Source organism: Gavialis gangeticus, unplaced genomic scaffold, assembly GCF_001723915.1.
Source record: "Gavialis gangeticus isolate Ggan-Ray unplaced genomic scaffold, GavGan_comp1, whole genome shotgun sequence".
NCBI lineage: Eukaryota > Metazoa > Chordata > Crocodylia > Gavialidae > Gavialis > Gavialis gangeticus.
In genome coordinates, this window is record NW_017729000.1 from 24,607,144 (window position 1) to 24,622,907 (window position 15,764).

At 46.3% G+C, this 15,764-nt stretch overlaps 1 protein-coding gene across 1 annotated transcript in view; it reads left to right on the forward strand.

Annotated features, from left to right (window-relative positions):
- The window catches only part of PPARGC1B (PPARG coactivator 1 beta), a 32,928-nt gene extending 19,274 nt beyond the window's left edge, over nt 1-13,654 (forward strand). The window contains exons 6-12 of the mRNA XM_019505989.1: nt 135-171; nt 719-783; nt 1,136-1,922; nt 2,934-3,009; nt 3,866-3,987; nt 5,377-5,531; nt 7,860-13,654. Of these exons, the coding sequence (XP_019361534.1) occupies nt 135-171; nt 719-783; nt 1,136-1,922; nt 2,934-3,009; nt 3,866-3,987; nt 5,377-5,531; nt 7,860-7,963 (1,346 nt within the window). The 3' untranslated portion in view covers nt 7,964-13,654. The remainder of the gene's footprint in view (nt 1-134; nt 172-718; nt 784-1,135; nt 1,923-2,933; nt 3,010-3,865; nt 3,988-5,376; nt 5,532-7,859) is intronic.
- Nucleotides 13,655-15,764: the final 2,110 nt, after the last annotated feature.

Below are 15,764 nucleotides of genomic sequence, written 5' to 3' on the forward strand. Positions count from 1 at the left end.
CTTAAATAGTGAAGAGAATCCAACAGCCCCTCAATTTCTTCATCAATAAATAATCCAGGTTGAGTTCTATCCAGTGTGTTATTTGGTTACCTGAATGAATAATTTTATGACACATGCTTCTCTCTCTCTTTCAGAAACACCCAGGTGTCTTGCGCTGTCCTTGACACAAACGTAAGTGCAAAAGTAAACACCCCTCAGGGAAATGTATGCATGCTGGGGCCAGGCTGGCTCAGCAGATCTTCAAAATGAGCCTGAGCTCACCCTGACTGGGGACACACATTTTGATTCTAAGACTAGATGTCCATTAACAGACAGGCTAATAGGGGATGTGCAGAAGGGAAGACACATGTCACAAACTGTGGCCTTTGTTTGTTGCATAATGGCATCAAGAATGATAGCATTGCATCAGGACTTCAGACTCGGGGCAAGCTATTCCTGCGTGCTAGGGAGAAGGCAGGAAGGGCATCTTCTCTCCCTGGCACTGGCTGGAGTTTGCTGCTAACTGCCTGTTTCTGTATCTCCACTGGGTTTCTAGTCCCTCCAGGCATTGCCAGAATTTGGAGAGGCTCAGAGTTGCCATCCTCCTGGGGTTGCATTCCCTCATCTTTTTCTGGTTTTGCCTGTGTCCTTAGGCCAGGTTTTTCAGCACCTGACTAGAGTGCTTTTTTCTCTGACGTGCATCTTAACACCTGCCCACCTCTAACTTTCTTCTCTCTAGTGACACTACATTTGGGAAGAGGAACTTTGAGCAAGTGCTAACTGTAGAGCTGTGTGGGACAGCAGGTAAGCCATTCATGTAAAGAGGCCATGCTCCCTTCCCTTTGTTGTTCAGATTCTCTCAGGACATGTGGGGGGAAAGTCCAACCCCAAGATGTCCAAGCTGAGATGGTTTACTGGGCATACAAGGGTAGTTTCCATCTTAACTCCTAAGGGAGTGATGGGGTCAGCATCACCTCCATCCCCCTTTGACTCCTAAGCCCAAAAGGCCAGGTACCATTTACAACTAGGTTGAGTGGGGGTAGCCTTCGTGAGGGTCACTTTGATCTAGCTTGTGCTGACATGGCACAAAGTCATACTGCCTCGGCAGGAAAACTCCTCAAAGGGTTTTACTCTTGTGGTTTGTTGGGGGTTTAAGGTCTCACACCGCCTACCACTCCGCCATACAAGCCTGCTGAGGAGGACCTGTATAAGCCAGACATTCACCATGGGCCAGAAAAGGAGAAAGTAGCCATCCTCCCTCCCCTTCCGGGGCCAAGGACTGCCGCAGCAGACACAGCGACCTCCAGGAGACTCCTGAAGAAGCACCCAGAACAGACAGAGCTCTATGCCCACCTGAGCCGCGCTGCTGTGCGTCCTCCTCCCCTAGAGCAGCAGGGAGTGCTGAAACGCCCATTTTCTCGCTCTTTCGGGGACCACGACTACTGCCAAGTAATGAAACCTGAGGCCGTGCTCCAGCGGAAGGTGCTGAAGTCCTGGGAGCCCCTGAGCCACACAGCAAGTGAGCACAAGCGAAGGGTGCCAGATACACATTACCAGGGACTTGTCCAGGGCAGCAAGGAGGAGAATGGCCAGGCCTTGTGGAAGGAGGGTACTAAACAACTTAGAGACCAGGAGATCAGAGCCAGCTTAACCAAGCACTTTGGCTTTCTGGACAGTGCCCTTGAAGATGAGTATCTGACCTGCAAGACCCTTGATTATGACACTGTCTTTGAGGACAGCTGCAGTGAGAGTGGGTCCCCGGTAGAGGAGGAAGAGGAGGAAGAGGAGGAGGAGGAACACTGGGAGAGTCCACTGGAATCCAAGTTGTGTCTGCGGAGAAACCCACTTGCCAGGACCAGTATACACCACTGTTCCCGGAGCAGATCCAGTTCCGGGTCTTCATGCTGCAGGTCCAGGTCTCCAGCAAACAGACGGGCCTTCAGGTAACAACTGGGCAGCTGGCAGGAAGGGAGGGATGCAGTTGTTGGATCCTAACTCACAAGCTAGCCACAAGTGAATAGAAGTCCCTGGGGGGCTCATATTTGGGCTGGAGGAGTGGCTGGTGAATAGCATGGGCTGTCTACTCCACTTCTGCTGCTGTGGGGCAGGTCACTCCATTGGGAAAACAGAGGCATGGAGCCATCTGTCAAGTGAGGAAAATGCAAAATGCTCCATACAGCACTGAGATCCTCAGCTGAGAAGCAGTGGCTGTAGACAGGCTGAGTGCTGTTTGTCTCCTATCAGTATTATGGACATGAGGACCCTACCCTCCCTGAGATGAACACCCAATGAAAATACTACCTTACAAAACTATCCTACTATTTTCTAAAGGCTCTGCCTTCCCCCATGGACTAAATCTAAGCACTCACTGCCACAGGCTACACAGGTGTTCAGCATCTGATATCAGCCCAAAAATACCAGATGGTTCAGGGTTAGCTGTGAATGCCTCCACAGTGCCAATTGCACATTGATCTGAGTTTCTTCCAAAAGTCCAGCCTAACAGCAAGAAAATTCCCATTAATTCACCTCCCTGGTTGATTTTGTACATAAAAAAAATCATGAAAATAAATGGCACTGCATCACCAGCCTCTTGAAATTGCTGAGCTAATGCTTGACCTGTTTGAGTTAGATGGTGGAGAGGTTATAGTCAGTGTTTGGGTGGCAGGGGGGTTTGGGCTGTTCCAGGGAACAGGGAATAATGCTGTGTCTTAAATGCTAGAACAAGTCCTAGAGAAGCTCAGTGTGGTTTGGAAAACCAGCTCCTTCCCTGGCTGCTCCACACCCAGCTCCAGTGGAACCAGCTCCACCAGAGGCTCCTAAGTTGTTTGTTCAAAACTGGTGCCAGATCCTGTAAACTCAGTTGTGTCTCATTTTCCTTTTGCTTTCCCAAGCCCCCTGGCAAGACCCCCATCCATCCAAGGTTTAACACCTCTTTCTTGCTTCTTTATAAACAGATGTGAAAATGGTGAGCAATGTCAAGGTGGAACTGCGAGCCGGAGCCAGATGGAGAAGAGGAGAGAAAAGGCCATTGTAAGTGACCTGTGAGCTCCAAGCCGGTGCTGCCCTGAATGAGGCGGAAGCAGCATGACTTCCAACAGGAGCTGGCAGCTTCATCCTGCTGCAGCCTATTTAAATGTTCAGACAAAGCCCTTCACAGACCTTCCATTCATCTCCCGCTCCAAAAGGGAGATGGTGGAGCGTATTGGCCCTGGTTTCAGCAACCCTTGGTGCAGAGCCAATTTTAAACAAGGGTATAGGAAAAAAATAAAGCAGAAGCAATTGGAGATTGGCAATACACAGAGTCCTTGGCATGGGAGGAATCCAGAGCATCCTATGTTGGGGGATTCAGTGCACTTGGAATTAGCAATTACTATTGGGAATTTGGGGATTACCTGAAATTGCTACGTGATTATTAAGCTAAGCCTCACTGCACATAAAGAATAATAGATGTACATGGAGAGTCTGCATGTTTGCATGTGTGGAGAGAGGGAAATGTATTGCTCTTCTGTATTGCCTTGTTCTCTCTCTCTTTCGCATGCACACACATGTAAATTCCTAGCAAGTGTTCCTCAGGAATACTCAATAACATTCTTGTACTTCCACAAGCAAAATCTGTAAGGGCTGAAGGAATAGTAAAAAGAAAGAAAGGAAAGAAAATGGAGTGCAGAGGGATCACATATGTTCTGAGAGAGCTGCTTGCCCAGAAGGGCTGTGTCCCTGCTTTAGCTTGGTTGATGATGCATGTGCTCAGAAATATGACAGCACTGTCCAGCATTGTGACTCACCAGCATCCATCAGCATAGTGCCAAGACAGTAGCAGGGGGAAAGAGATGAAGAAGGTCTGGGAGGAGGATACACCTAAGCAGTGTTGGTTGTGTTGGCACAGAATGAAGGCCGGATGGTGTACATCAGAAACCTCTCCAGCAGCATGAGCTCCAGCGAGCTGCAGAAACGCTTTGAGGTGTTTGGCGAGATCATTGAGTGTCAGGTCCTGACCAGGAAAAACAGGTATGTCTGCAGAGTGTTGCTCGAACCTCCCTCACTGCAGGTGCAGAAGAAACTGAGCAGTAGAAGTGTCCTCCATGGCTTGAGCATGCAGGGTGTGCAGCTCATCTGGCTGAGGCACCCTCATATTAAACTGGAACATATAAATGTGGTACTGAGCCCAGTGCCTACAGCACATCCCAGCACTCGAAGGGGTTAGCAGAACTGTCTGCAAATTCTCCTTGGGTGTGAATGTGTGCAGGAAGATAGGGGACTTGACAAAGTACCAGAGGTGAAGTGAAACACACTGTACAGTTTCTGCACATGATGCAGTCAGTAAACTAAATTACACAGGATCAGATTCTGTTCCACCTATTTGGAAGGGCAATGGACATAGGCACCTAAGTATGATTTTGTTCCACCCCTGCTCAAGTCCCTGAAAAACAGTTAATTAAAATGTGGGTGGGGCATTGTCTTCTTCCTTCCCCCCTCTGCTTTTTTGTAACTCAGTCTTAAGGGTAAGACTCATAGATTCACAGAAGTTTAGGGCTGGAAGGGACCTCATGAGATCATCATCCTGCTCTGGGCAGGAAAGACTGCTGGGGTCAAATAACCCCAGCAAGGTGCGTGTCCAGTCTCTTTTTGAAGATCTCCTGGGTAGATGCCTGCACCACCTTGCTGGGAGTCTATTCCAGAGTCTGGTCACGCGAACCATGAAGAAGTTTCTCACGGAAGTATATGCAGTCTGAAACCTTCTTCTAGGACTTTATGACCATTGCTTCTGGTTTTCCTCTGGGGTGCTTTGGTGAATAGTTGTTCACCTAGCCCTTGATGTTCTCCCCTGATATATTTATAAGCTGCCACCAAGTCTCCCCCAAAAATCTTTTCTTTTCTAGGCTGAACAGTCCCAGATCTGTCAGTCTTTCCTTGTATGGCTTGCTCTTGAAGTCTCTAATCATATGAGTGGCTCTTCTCTGGACTCTCTCAGGCTTTTCCACATCCTAAGATGATGGTGTGTTACAAAAATAGATGCATTCGTGGGCTTTCAGGGACCTGAACAGGGTGGAATAGAATTGCACATAAGTGCCTAACTCCACTTAGATACCTAATAGGTGTAATAGGATCTGGTCTCAAGCAGTTCTCAGCTCCTGGGAGATTAGGCAACTCCCATCCTCCCTCCTTCCTGGCACTAGTTTTGGGCCACACTGTTATTTAACCCCTAAAGCTAACTCAGAGAGGTTACCTGGCACAGGTAGATTGTGGCATTTTGAGCTTAAGGATGGTAGAGCCATGGGGTGCTGAGTGGCGGGAGTTAGGACTGCAGATAATCAAGGTGAGCTGGACCAAGCCAGCAGAGCAGGATGGAAAGGAAGAGTAGGGCCAGTCATTTCTTGATTGCTGTCATTTGCTCAGGGGGGATAAATACGGCTTCATCACCTACCGATGTTCAGAAGATGCCGCCTTATCACTGAAGAATGGTGCCTCACTGAGGAAAAGGAATGAGCCATCATTCCAGCTGAGCTATGGTGGTCTCAGGCATTTCTTCTGGACCAGATACACTGACTTGGGTAAGAAAGCAGGTGGGCCAGATTGGGGAGCCAAACCCTTAGGGAAGGAGGTTCATGACCCCTTTTAAAAGCCAGTGCCTAAATCTGTCAAGCTGGGAGCCCTGCAGTCTACACCATCCTAGGAGAATCTGAAATTCCCATGTGGGTCACCTGCCAGCTCAGTCAGCCATTTGGAGACTGGATGCATTGCCCCAGTCAGACTTCCCTGGGACCTACAGTTTCTTTAGTCATGATGTAAAACCAGAGCCTGGATGCACATGAGCACTAGGAAATCTCTGCATGTCGAGGAACATGAGGGGAGGTTCAGAAGCACTGCTGGCTTAGAGACCCTGCCCTCTCAGGCTGTCAAGGGAGAGGCATCCACTCTTGAGAACAGAGACATAGGAATAGGCCACCTGAATTCTGGCACAGCTTGACCCTGCACCTTTATACGCAGTTTCTTTTCTTTTCTTTAATGGAAAAATTCATCCTGTGGTGGAACCATATCTACCTTCAATGTGAGTCCTTAGCAGGGTTGGGAGCTTGGCACGTACAGCACAGTCCACCAACCAGGCTTCCCAAGTAAGTAGCAGAAGAGGAAATCTGCTAACTTACATGTGGATCTGCCAATAGCAGCAGTGGAGACGCATTCCAGTAGGCTTCACAGCTATTGACAAGATAGCAAAGGGATGTTGAGAGTCCTGGCTTCAGTTCCAGGCTTTGTAGCGTGTCCAGTGGTTACCAGCTCCTCTGCCCCTCCCCAGCCTTTCCAATCCGTTCCTCATACCTTCGCCTCTGAGTCAGCCAGTTCCCCCATGCTGCCTGAGTACTGGCAGGGGCATCTTTGAAAACTCTAAAAAGAGTTTCTTCTAGTTTTAGCACACAGAAGCATGGAGCAGTGGCAGGAAATGTCCTGCTGAGCCCCTGCATCCCTGGGCTGCAGCTTGCTCAGTGCAGACTCACTCAACAAAGAATTTAGCTGCCTCTCTCTTAGCAAGGGTACAAGTGAACTGAAAATATTAGAGACTCATCACATGTCCAAATTTGGACAATTTTTTATCTGGCAGGAAGAAAAGGCATGCCTCTGTGTCCAGCTTAATCCTTTGCCAAATTTCAGACCCATCCTTCAAAGCACAGAGCACTCAGCAAAGTGATTCTAAGAAGTTTTCTTAAGGAGGGCAAAACACCATGTTTTGCTTTTGCTCTCAGAAACAGCCAAGCTGGTTTGCTGAAACTTCCCCAAAAAATCCAGTCTGAGGCAGACATCCACCATGAGACATTTCGGTCCAAACGGTTAAAGTTTGTCAAAGTTCTAATCAAGCAGCAAAAAAAAAAATGTATTCTAGTGCAAAGTGTTGAGCGAGCTTAACTATAGGCACTGCTAGTAGCCTATAACAGAAAACAAGTCATTGCCCAGGATTTCCAGGGAGAAATGCCTGCCTTTTGCTGAAAAGAGAAGGTTTTTTACAGGACAGGCTCCTTTATTGCCAGATTCATTAGGGGTTTAGGTAGAAATGGGGAGCTGTTGTCATATCTTTGGGAGAGTGTCACTGAGCGCATCTATATGAGACGCTTAAAGCGCAGTAGACTAATTCTGCTGCGCATTAATGTGTGACAGAAAAAGCCATGCTAATGCACTAATAAACAGTAGAATTCGTTTACTGTGCATTAGCGTCACTTAAAAGATGTGCACTGGCACTACTGCATACTAGCACCAATTACTGCGCATTAAGTTAGTACCTGTTATTACATGTATGAAACTTAACACGTCATAATTACAGCACATTAATGCATGTGTAGATGCACCCACTGTCTTTTTTTTTAACTGTCAATTAAACCAACAGAAGCCTCAAATCCATCAGCTCTTTTGAGTAGGCAGCAGGACTGATTGTGGATCTGGGAAACTGGAATTCTCATATTCTAATCCCAGCTCCTGCCACTAAGTCATGGGGGCAGCATGGCAAAGCTGGAGACAAGCATTCAGGAGACTAGGGTCCAGTTTTCAATTGTGTGGTGTGAGCCTAGGCAAAATGTATCACTTCCTTTCATCCTGTCTTGTTCAGCCTCCTTGGGGCAGGAACAGTTTCTCACTATGTGTTTATAGAGTACCTATCACACAGGACCTCAGTGGTTGAGGCCTCTGAACATAACTAATATAGTATCCTACGTGTGTAAGACATGGAGCCTTGGTGACCCTTTTTGATAAATGGGGACAACACCTGCTTCCTAGAAGGATGCTTTGATCTTTAAGTAACAATATGGACACGAAGAAAGCATTTCATCACTACACAGTCCCTGCCGGTGCCCTGTGTCCCTGACCCTGTTGTGTTCTCTCCCTGCTCCCAACAGATTCCAATGCAGAAGAGTCCTCCCTAGCTCCAGTGAAAAGCAAGTATGAGACCATGGATTTTGACAGCCTGCTGCAGGAGGCCCAGCAAAGCCTGCATCGATAACAGCCTTAACCTTGGAGGAACACCTCAATACCTCAGTCAAGGCACTTCCACTATGTTTACGTTTTCAAAGAAAAATTACTAAGTATCTGAAAAGAACGAGCGAGCGAGAACGAGAGTAAGCGCGAGAGAGAGACTGCTGTCCCTTCCAATCGATGTTTACATTGAACAAAGCTGCTTCTGTCTGTGAGTCCCCATGGTGTTGATGTCCCACTGCCACACATCAGTATCCTTGCTTCTGACTGGTTGTTCTAGGGTGAGCCTGTAAAAGCCTTCTGTCCACTACTGCCCCTCCCCATCTCCCCCCTCTTTCCCCAATGCTCCCGTCGTGGAGTTGCAGCTGTGTTCACCATAACATTTTTGTCTGTAGTGTGTGATGATGAAATTGTTAATTGTGAATAGAATCAGGATTATAAACTAATTTTTAATAGAAGAGAAAAAAAGTATATACTTAAAAATGTATTTATGGCTCAGATGTACTGTAATTCAGATTTATTGTACCGCTTCCTTGATTTTTAACTATGCACTGTAATGAGGCATTTGCCGCTGAGCAGATGGAGTCAGGCCAGAAAGGTGCCCACACATCAGTCTCCCAGCCAGGCTTTGCCCTCTTGGTTGTGGAGTGTCTAGCCTGGCACATTACTAGACTGAACCGTTCTGAGGTCAGGTTTTGGTATCCTGGTTTGCTGTAGAAGCCAAGCTTCCTGCCTACATGGCTGGGCCTGTTGGGCCCCCAGTCCTGCCCCAGTCATGGGGTTGTCTAGGCCTGCTGGACTATGAAGGGTTGAATGGTCTGGCACAAGCTGAACTGAAACTGCCACGGTGCTACAGTGGTGCAGCTTTGTAGGAGCGGGGAAGGGGATTTACGAGGAATTAGTGATGGAAGTCAAAGGGCCACCCAAGTCCAGCTGCCCAGTGACCTAGCTTGGTTAAGTCATACTGGTTTGTGTAGCCAGTGAAATGCAAGAGTGATGTTGCCAGTGTCAGGTCCAGGTGCCTCGGAATCACCACCTGAATGACCAGGTACCATTAACAGCTGGGTTGATGGGGGGTGGCCTGTGCCACAAGTCCAGTGTGAGCCTAAACCTCACACCTCTGGAACTGTGGAAAGACAATTTCATCACTTTGCCCCAATGCCACAAGGATGGAGCATTAGAAAGCTATCAGACCAGTCGCCAAGGGGTTAATCTTTGCCAGCCACACTCTGGATGGCATCAGTCACCATGGATTATAGGCACCGTCCTGCTTTCTGAGCCAGGGAGAGGGAAAAGAGCAGAAGCCCACAGTCTCCCCAGAAGGATTGTCCAAGGGGTAGAGCTTGGTCACCCCTCAATACACTGGCAGGCACATTAATCCCACACTGGGGGAGGTCACATCTCCATGTTGATGATCAGCCAGAATCTCTGCCTAGCATTGCTGGCTACTCTCCTGCTCCATCATAGGGATTTCTGAGCTAGGGCTAAGTGGCTTGTTTTTCTCACAACTGCTTCCACAATGTGCAAGGAAACCGGGGTGAGTTCTCCTGGCAGCAAGGGCAGAGACTGCCAGCACAGCAAGGGACATGGCAGCTAAGCTGTGCAACCCTGTCCCATCCAGCATACTGCCCTCCTCTGACCGGTACTGAATAAGCCATAAACCTACCAGTACAACCAGGAAGTTGGAAGATCCCATCACCCCCGCAACAACTCTTGGCCATTTCTTCTCAGCCCTTCCCACCTCCCAGGCAAGGCTTCCGACCTGCAGAGTACAGGTGGCAGAGACACTGCAGCTCTGCTGGGCATATGACTGCAGCTCTCGCCTCTGGTTTCTGAGACCTGCAATCTTGGGGTCCATGCAAGGCCAGTCACGAGTGCTGTGTTCAAGGTGTACAACTATCATGTTCAGCAGCATCCACCGAGTTCTCTTGTACAGTTTAAAGCCATTCCGTTTCCAGGAGCAGGGAGAGACTGAGTCCATTAGAGAAAAGCAAGAGACAGGAAGCACTTCACAGTGGGGATCAAATACCTTTGCCGACTCCTCAAGCTGTCACCACATTTTTGGTTTGTTTTTCACATGCAGGAGAGACCACTGGGGTTCAGCCATCCCGTGTAGATAGAATTTAATAGCCTTAACTCTGCCAGTAGCTAGATTAGATTCCCATGAGGTCTCCCCTAGAACATGGCACTGATTTTCTGTTTTTTGGTAATGCTTCATCTTACAGGGAACACAACCAGCAGCTCAGTAATTCCCCAGATCAGATGCTGAGTGCCTGCCTCATGCTGACTTGTACCTTACTCCACTGACTTCATAGGCACTTGCTCGTACTGTGAGGTATGATTTACCATGCGGAGGGCACCAGAATGCAGTCCTATCCTACCCTGGTTATCTCAGTTTTCTGATGCAGAGCCCATGGCTCTAAAAACTGCCAGTTCCATGGTAATTACCAATGAACTACAGTTCCCAAGTGTAGGTTTACTGAATCCTCATACAGCATATTCATGCAATTACAATCCCAGCCCACAGAGTAATTACAACGCATTATGACCCTACTGTAAAATCTGGTCACGGGCACTTTCCCGGCTTCTCATCCCAACATAGGTTACACAGGTAACACCGTCCTGGTTGGAGCATCTGCTATTGGCAACTGCCTCATTGTAGCTTTGCCTTTTTCTGTCCTAGTATTTCCTCACAACAATGATGTTTACATGTGATTGCTATAGAGCTTACGTAGAATGTATATAGCGACACATTAGGGTGGGTAGTACTGTCCTGTGCTGTGCTGTTTTTCAGAAAACGATCAATCAAAAATGCTAAGTGGAATTCTTCCATCTCCTTGCTCAGTACAAGGATGGATCAAAGCTCACAAGGCTGGCTTTGGTCACGGATGGAAAATGCATCAAACGTTAAGAATGTGAAAGGGTTGAATGCAGCTATTAGGAGATCTTTCCAGTACCTGGAAGGAGCCTCCTTCAGTGTGAATCACTCAGTCACTTCGCAAACATTGGTTTCTATACCCAGTTTTAAATCTCATATTGCTTTTATGAGGCTGGACTTCCTGAGCTGGCCACCAGCCAAGGAGACTTCTGCGCATCAAGTGAGGTACTCTTGAAGAGGAAGGAAGATCTCGTAATGCACAGAGCCAATCAGTACTGCAATCCTAGGATAGGAAGAAATGCAATAAGTGGTCTTCATGTTGCCTGAAGCCTATAAAATATTTTTGCAAGAAACTTCTCCAGGACTTATGCAATATGCACGCAGGTGCACAAACGCACAGATATATGGGTATGGCAAGGGCAGAGCACTGTGTCCTTGTGCTGCTGCCGGTGGCTATATGCACAGTGACTGTGAACCCAGCCCTGCTGAATGTAAAACCAGAGAGGCTGGGTTTGGAATGTATACAGAGTTTACGCTAGTTAGCTCAAAGCAGTGCCTGCGGCTTATCTTCATGGCTGCTGAGGCCTGGATGTTGAACTTGAGAAGCACAGGTGCGAATATTCACTTTCTTTAACCCCACACACTGGTTTAAGGTGAAAAAAAAAGGTTCCCTCTTCATTTCTTCTTAAGCTTCAGTGGGCTGGGTGTGGTCCCAGGGAAGGGGTTACATGACATACTTGCCTGGAGGAGTCTGTGCTGTGCCCATGGGGCATGACTCCTTCATCAGGGGAACACAACACAGCTCAGGGCATTGTGCAGCCCATTGAGAGCCCAGCCACAAAGGTTCCTCTGCACATCACAGGAGGCAGGTGATTCCCAGTGTGGCGCAGACTGGGGGCCTCACCCACCAAGGGACAGAAACCAGCAGGAATCAAAGGCACTCAGCACCTCCCAGGACTGGTCCCCTAGTTTGGGGATGGGAATGGTATTCACTTGAGGAATGGCACTAGTAATATGAAAGGAATAGCTTTAAGTATCGCTGAGCCACTTCATGCACAGAGTGGGCCACCTAGCCCAGTGGGTCCCATGCAGGAGGAAAGAGGCTTATTCACTGTGCAGAGAGTGGCACTGTGCACCCCAACCAAGGAAGGGAATCCACCTCAGTTCAGCTTTCCTGGTTTCCTCTACCTGCTGTATGCTGTTTCCTGCATTTTAAAGGGACAAAGTCTTTTAAAGATTTTAAAGTCTCCTACTTTATTCCCCTTCTCTTTGCACAGTCTCTGTAAATCTCTTCCCTCCCCAGTAATACCTATAATGCCAGCAACCCCATATGCGTGGGTAACCCTAGCCATAACAGCATCTAACGGAACAAACCACGCACCTAAAAGGGAAGGGGAGAAAATGATTTTAAAAAACAGAGTGTGGTCTCAAGGAGACAACATGGGTAGAAAAAAGGGTGTTATGGGTGGGCAGCCAGGAGGGGAATTTATTTTTTAAAATTATATTTATAGCTATATCTATATGTGTATGTATGGAAAATATGTAGAAAACCCTGTTGTTATCAGGGAGGGAAAAATATGACAAAGAGAGAAAATCCCCATTCCCCTTTTTTGCGTCCAATTGCCCTTCACAGTCTCATTGCTTTACAGGAGATGCAGCTCTCTGTTTGGGAGTCAAGTAGATTCCCATGACAACTCCTTGAGAGGAGGAGCTGTTCTGAATGTCCGGGCTGGGGGAACGCAGAGGACAGTGCAGGGTTGTAGATCTCGATGTTGCCCCTGGAAAATTTCTATGTCTAATTCCTACTCAGTGCAGCTTTCTGAGCTGTATTACCTCCAGGAAGTGAAAACGGCAGCTCAGTCCTTATGTTACAGTGTTAGTGTTAGATTTCAGCACTGGCCCATGTAAAGAAGCTTTACAGAACCAGCTATTTTTTGTACTGATTTTCTTTTTTTTGGAAATATGCTGAATCCTTAATATAACATTACCTGTAGCTGAGCCTTTACAATCTTTTGTTCTTAGCAACAATCGTCCATCCCTGACAATCTTGAGCAATATAGAACCAAATAAAGCCTTCCGGTTTCCATTGCTCTTCCTAGACAGATGCTGGAATCAGGTAGCTTAGAAAGTCTGGTTGTAAAACACCAGGTGGCACAGTAAGGGGCATTATTTCTCTGAGAGCCAAACAAAGTTAACCAAGTGGGAGAGTGCATGTGCGCATATGTGCGTGTGTGTGTATCTGAGAGAGAAAGATTAAATTGATGCATTTCTTGAGAAAGGTGTAAGAATTTCACCTAAAAAGGGGCACATCTGCTTTGTTATTTATAATAAAAGTTAAATTCTACTTTTTTTTTTAAAACAAAAGGACACTGCTAATAATGATAAGGGTCCAATTCTGCCACCCCTACTCAAGGTGAGTAAGTAGTATCTTACTGCTCTATTTTACTCACAGAGTAAGCTGAAGGAGCAGGATTGAGCCCTCGGTGATTACAGATCTAGTTTTTAGTCTGATGGTTTTTTTTAAAATTGGTAGCGGTTTTTATATTTCACTTAATTTTCCCCCCCAGTTCCATTTCATTGTGTCCTTATTTATGTAATATACTTTAACCTTAAAATGGCATGAATTCTTATGCCTTTCCTTTATTATTATTGTTATTATTATTTTTAAAAAGAGATTTATTTCTAGTGTGATTTAACTGTCTACCTTCTAAACGAGAGAACGTTTTCTTGTATTTTTACATTGTCAGATTCTATAGTTTCATAGATAATTTAACCAAATCGCTCAATGTATTATCTGTATCTATCCAGTGGGTATAAAAGTTCTATTTTAAATTGTGTAAATACTTCAGAACTGGCTTCTTTTTTCAGACTCCCCCTGCTGCGGGGTTTCTTGTTTACATCACAAAGACTGTAGAATCTCTACGCTCATGTACTGTAAATAGTGAAGTGATCTGCCTATAAATAAACTATAACATATACAATATAAAGTAAAAAAAAATCTGTCCCGGTAATGCTTCAAGCTTATTAGCACAAGCCCACTTATGCATGTTTTCGGAGGAGATATTTTTGCTGCAAAGGACTGTTTGCCTCGTATGTCTTAAATGATTCATTTGAAAGTAAAGCTTGTTTCTTCCTTCATGCCCACTTAATTTAAAACATAAATGTTTGTCTTAACAGTACATGACATGTACAGTACATGGCATAGTTCATTTCTTTCACTTGCTGTTGCCACTGGAAAGAGTCGCATGTTCCTCCAGAAGGGGTTTCCTTTGGAGACATTTCATGTATGTTGCACCTTCCCTTCTCTACATAGAGAAATTGAACAGCATCAGACTGGCATTTTAAACTGATTTTTTTAAACCAGCACAAACCTCTGGCTGTGTACAGAAATGCTCCATGTACGTTCTACACTGCTGTAATTTAGAGCATTTTTTATAGCACTATAGTGCTCTTAAACATGACAGAAGTGCAGTGTTGGGGGGGGGGGATGGCAGGAGGGGAGAGCAGAGCCTTCTGAGCCTTCCTGCACTTTCCAGGGTAGGTGGCAGGGGGTGCTCCACTGGTCAGAAATTTGACCACCATACAGAAATGATGTAAAATGCTGTAGGTTGCTAACGTGCTGTAAAATACAGTGCTTCAAATTTAATACCTGATTTAACAAGGGCTGATTTAAAGCACTGTATCCATTTTTAAAGTGCTGTATAGCTGTGCACTTCTGTTAAGTCAAGGCAGTAAAGCACTTTAAATGGCAAAAAAAGCAACATCTATACACACACTTAAATCAAAATAAGAATATCTGCACAGAGGGTAATTTACTTCAGTTTGTTCCTTTTGGCTACATTAAGCCAAACTGTTTAGAACAAATGCCCACACACAGACCCACTGCATTGGTTTAAGAGACCTCCGTTAGTTAAATGGGTGTAAAACCATGTGTAGACAAAGCTTTAAGCTAAGACTCAGGATTTTATGAAGCCCATTCCATACTGTGATACACCAAGGAAAGATGAGACACATTGGGCTACACAAGATGCTAACTGCGCAGTAGCCTAATAATACTGAGCATGTCACAGCACAAATAGTGCTAATATGCTACTGCACAATAGTATTAGGCTACTGCTCAGTTGCATCACTAAACAGGCATGTGCTGGCACTACTGCACAGTAACGGGTTACTGCACATTAATTTAGTACTTGATTATACAAGTACTAAATTTAATGCACAGTAGCCACCCTGCATTAATGAACATGTAGCCACGTCCAGCGGGTCTTGATCCCCCAGCCTTCAGATGAGATGTTATACTGAGGCCCTTCCCTGGTGGAAGTTGCAGTTGGGTGAGACCGTCTCACCCAAAAACTGATACAACAAAAAGACCCTCACTTCTTTCACTCAGAGCCCTAGGTGAGCCATTTAAAGCCCTGTGCTACATAAATTATTCCTACGTGCACATCATAGCTTTTGTTTGACTTTGCTGTCACTGCCCATTCCCTTTGTAAGAAGGGTAGTTGACACGCCACTCTCAGGAGGTGCTATAAACCTGATTGTGGCCAGCAGTGGAGAGATTCCCATGACTGCTTTTCCAGTTAGCAGACCCTAGCCAACGAAGATAGTCTGTGTCCTAAACTCCGCTCCGACTACGCCAGGCTTCAGTAATTCTCAGTTTGTTCCTTGTTCCAGAATCAATCACTTCTAATATGAGTTCAGTATATATCTTTGCACTGTCCCCAAGGCAGCAGGACTCAGGGATGAGAACACCGGTACTTGGGAGACAAGTAAACACCAAAGTGGGACAGAAGGAAGAGGACAGGATAATGCAACAATATACAGTACCTGAGGAGCAAGTGATGTGGCTTAAGGTGGCCCCAGGTAGATATGACCAGGAAGAATAGGTGGGAAACAGCAAAGGGAGGCTGAATGTCAAGGAAAGCATTCTTAAGAGCATGTAATAGCCTTC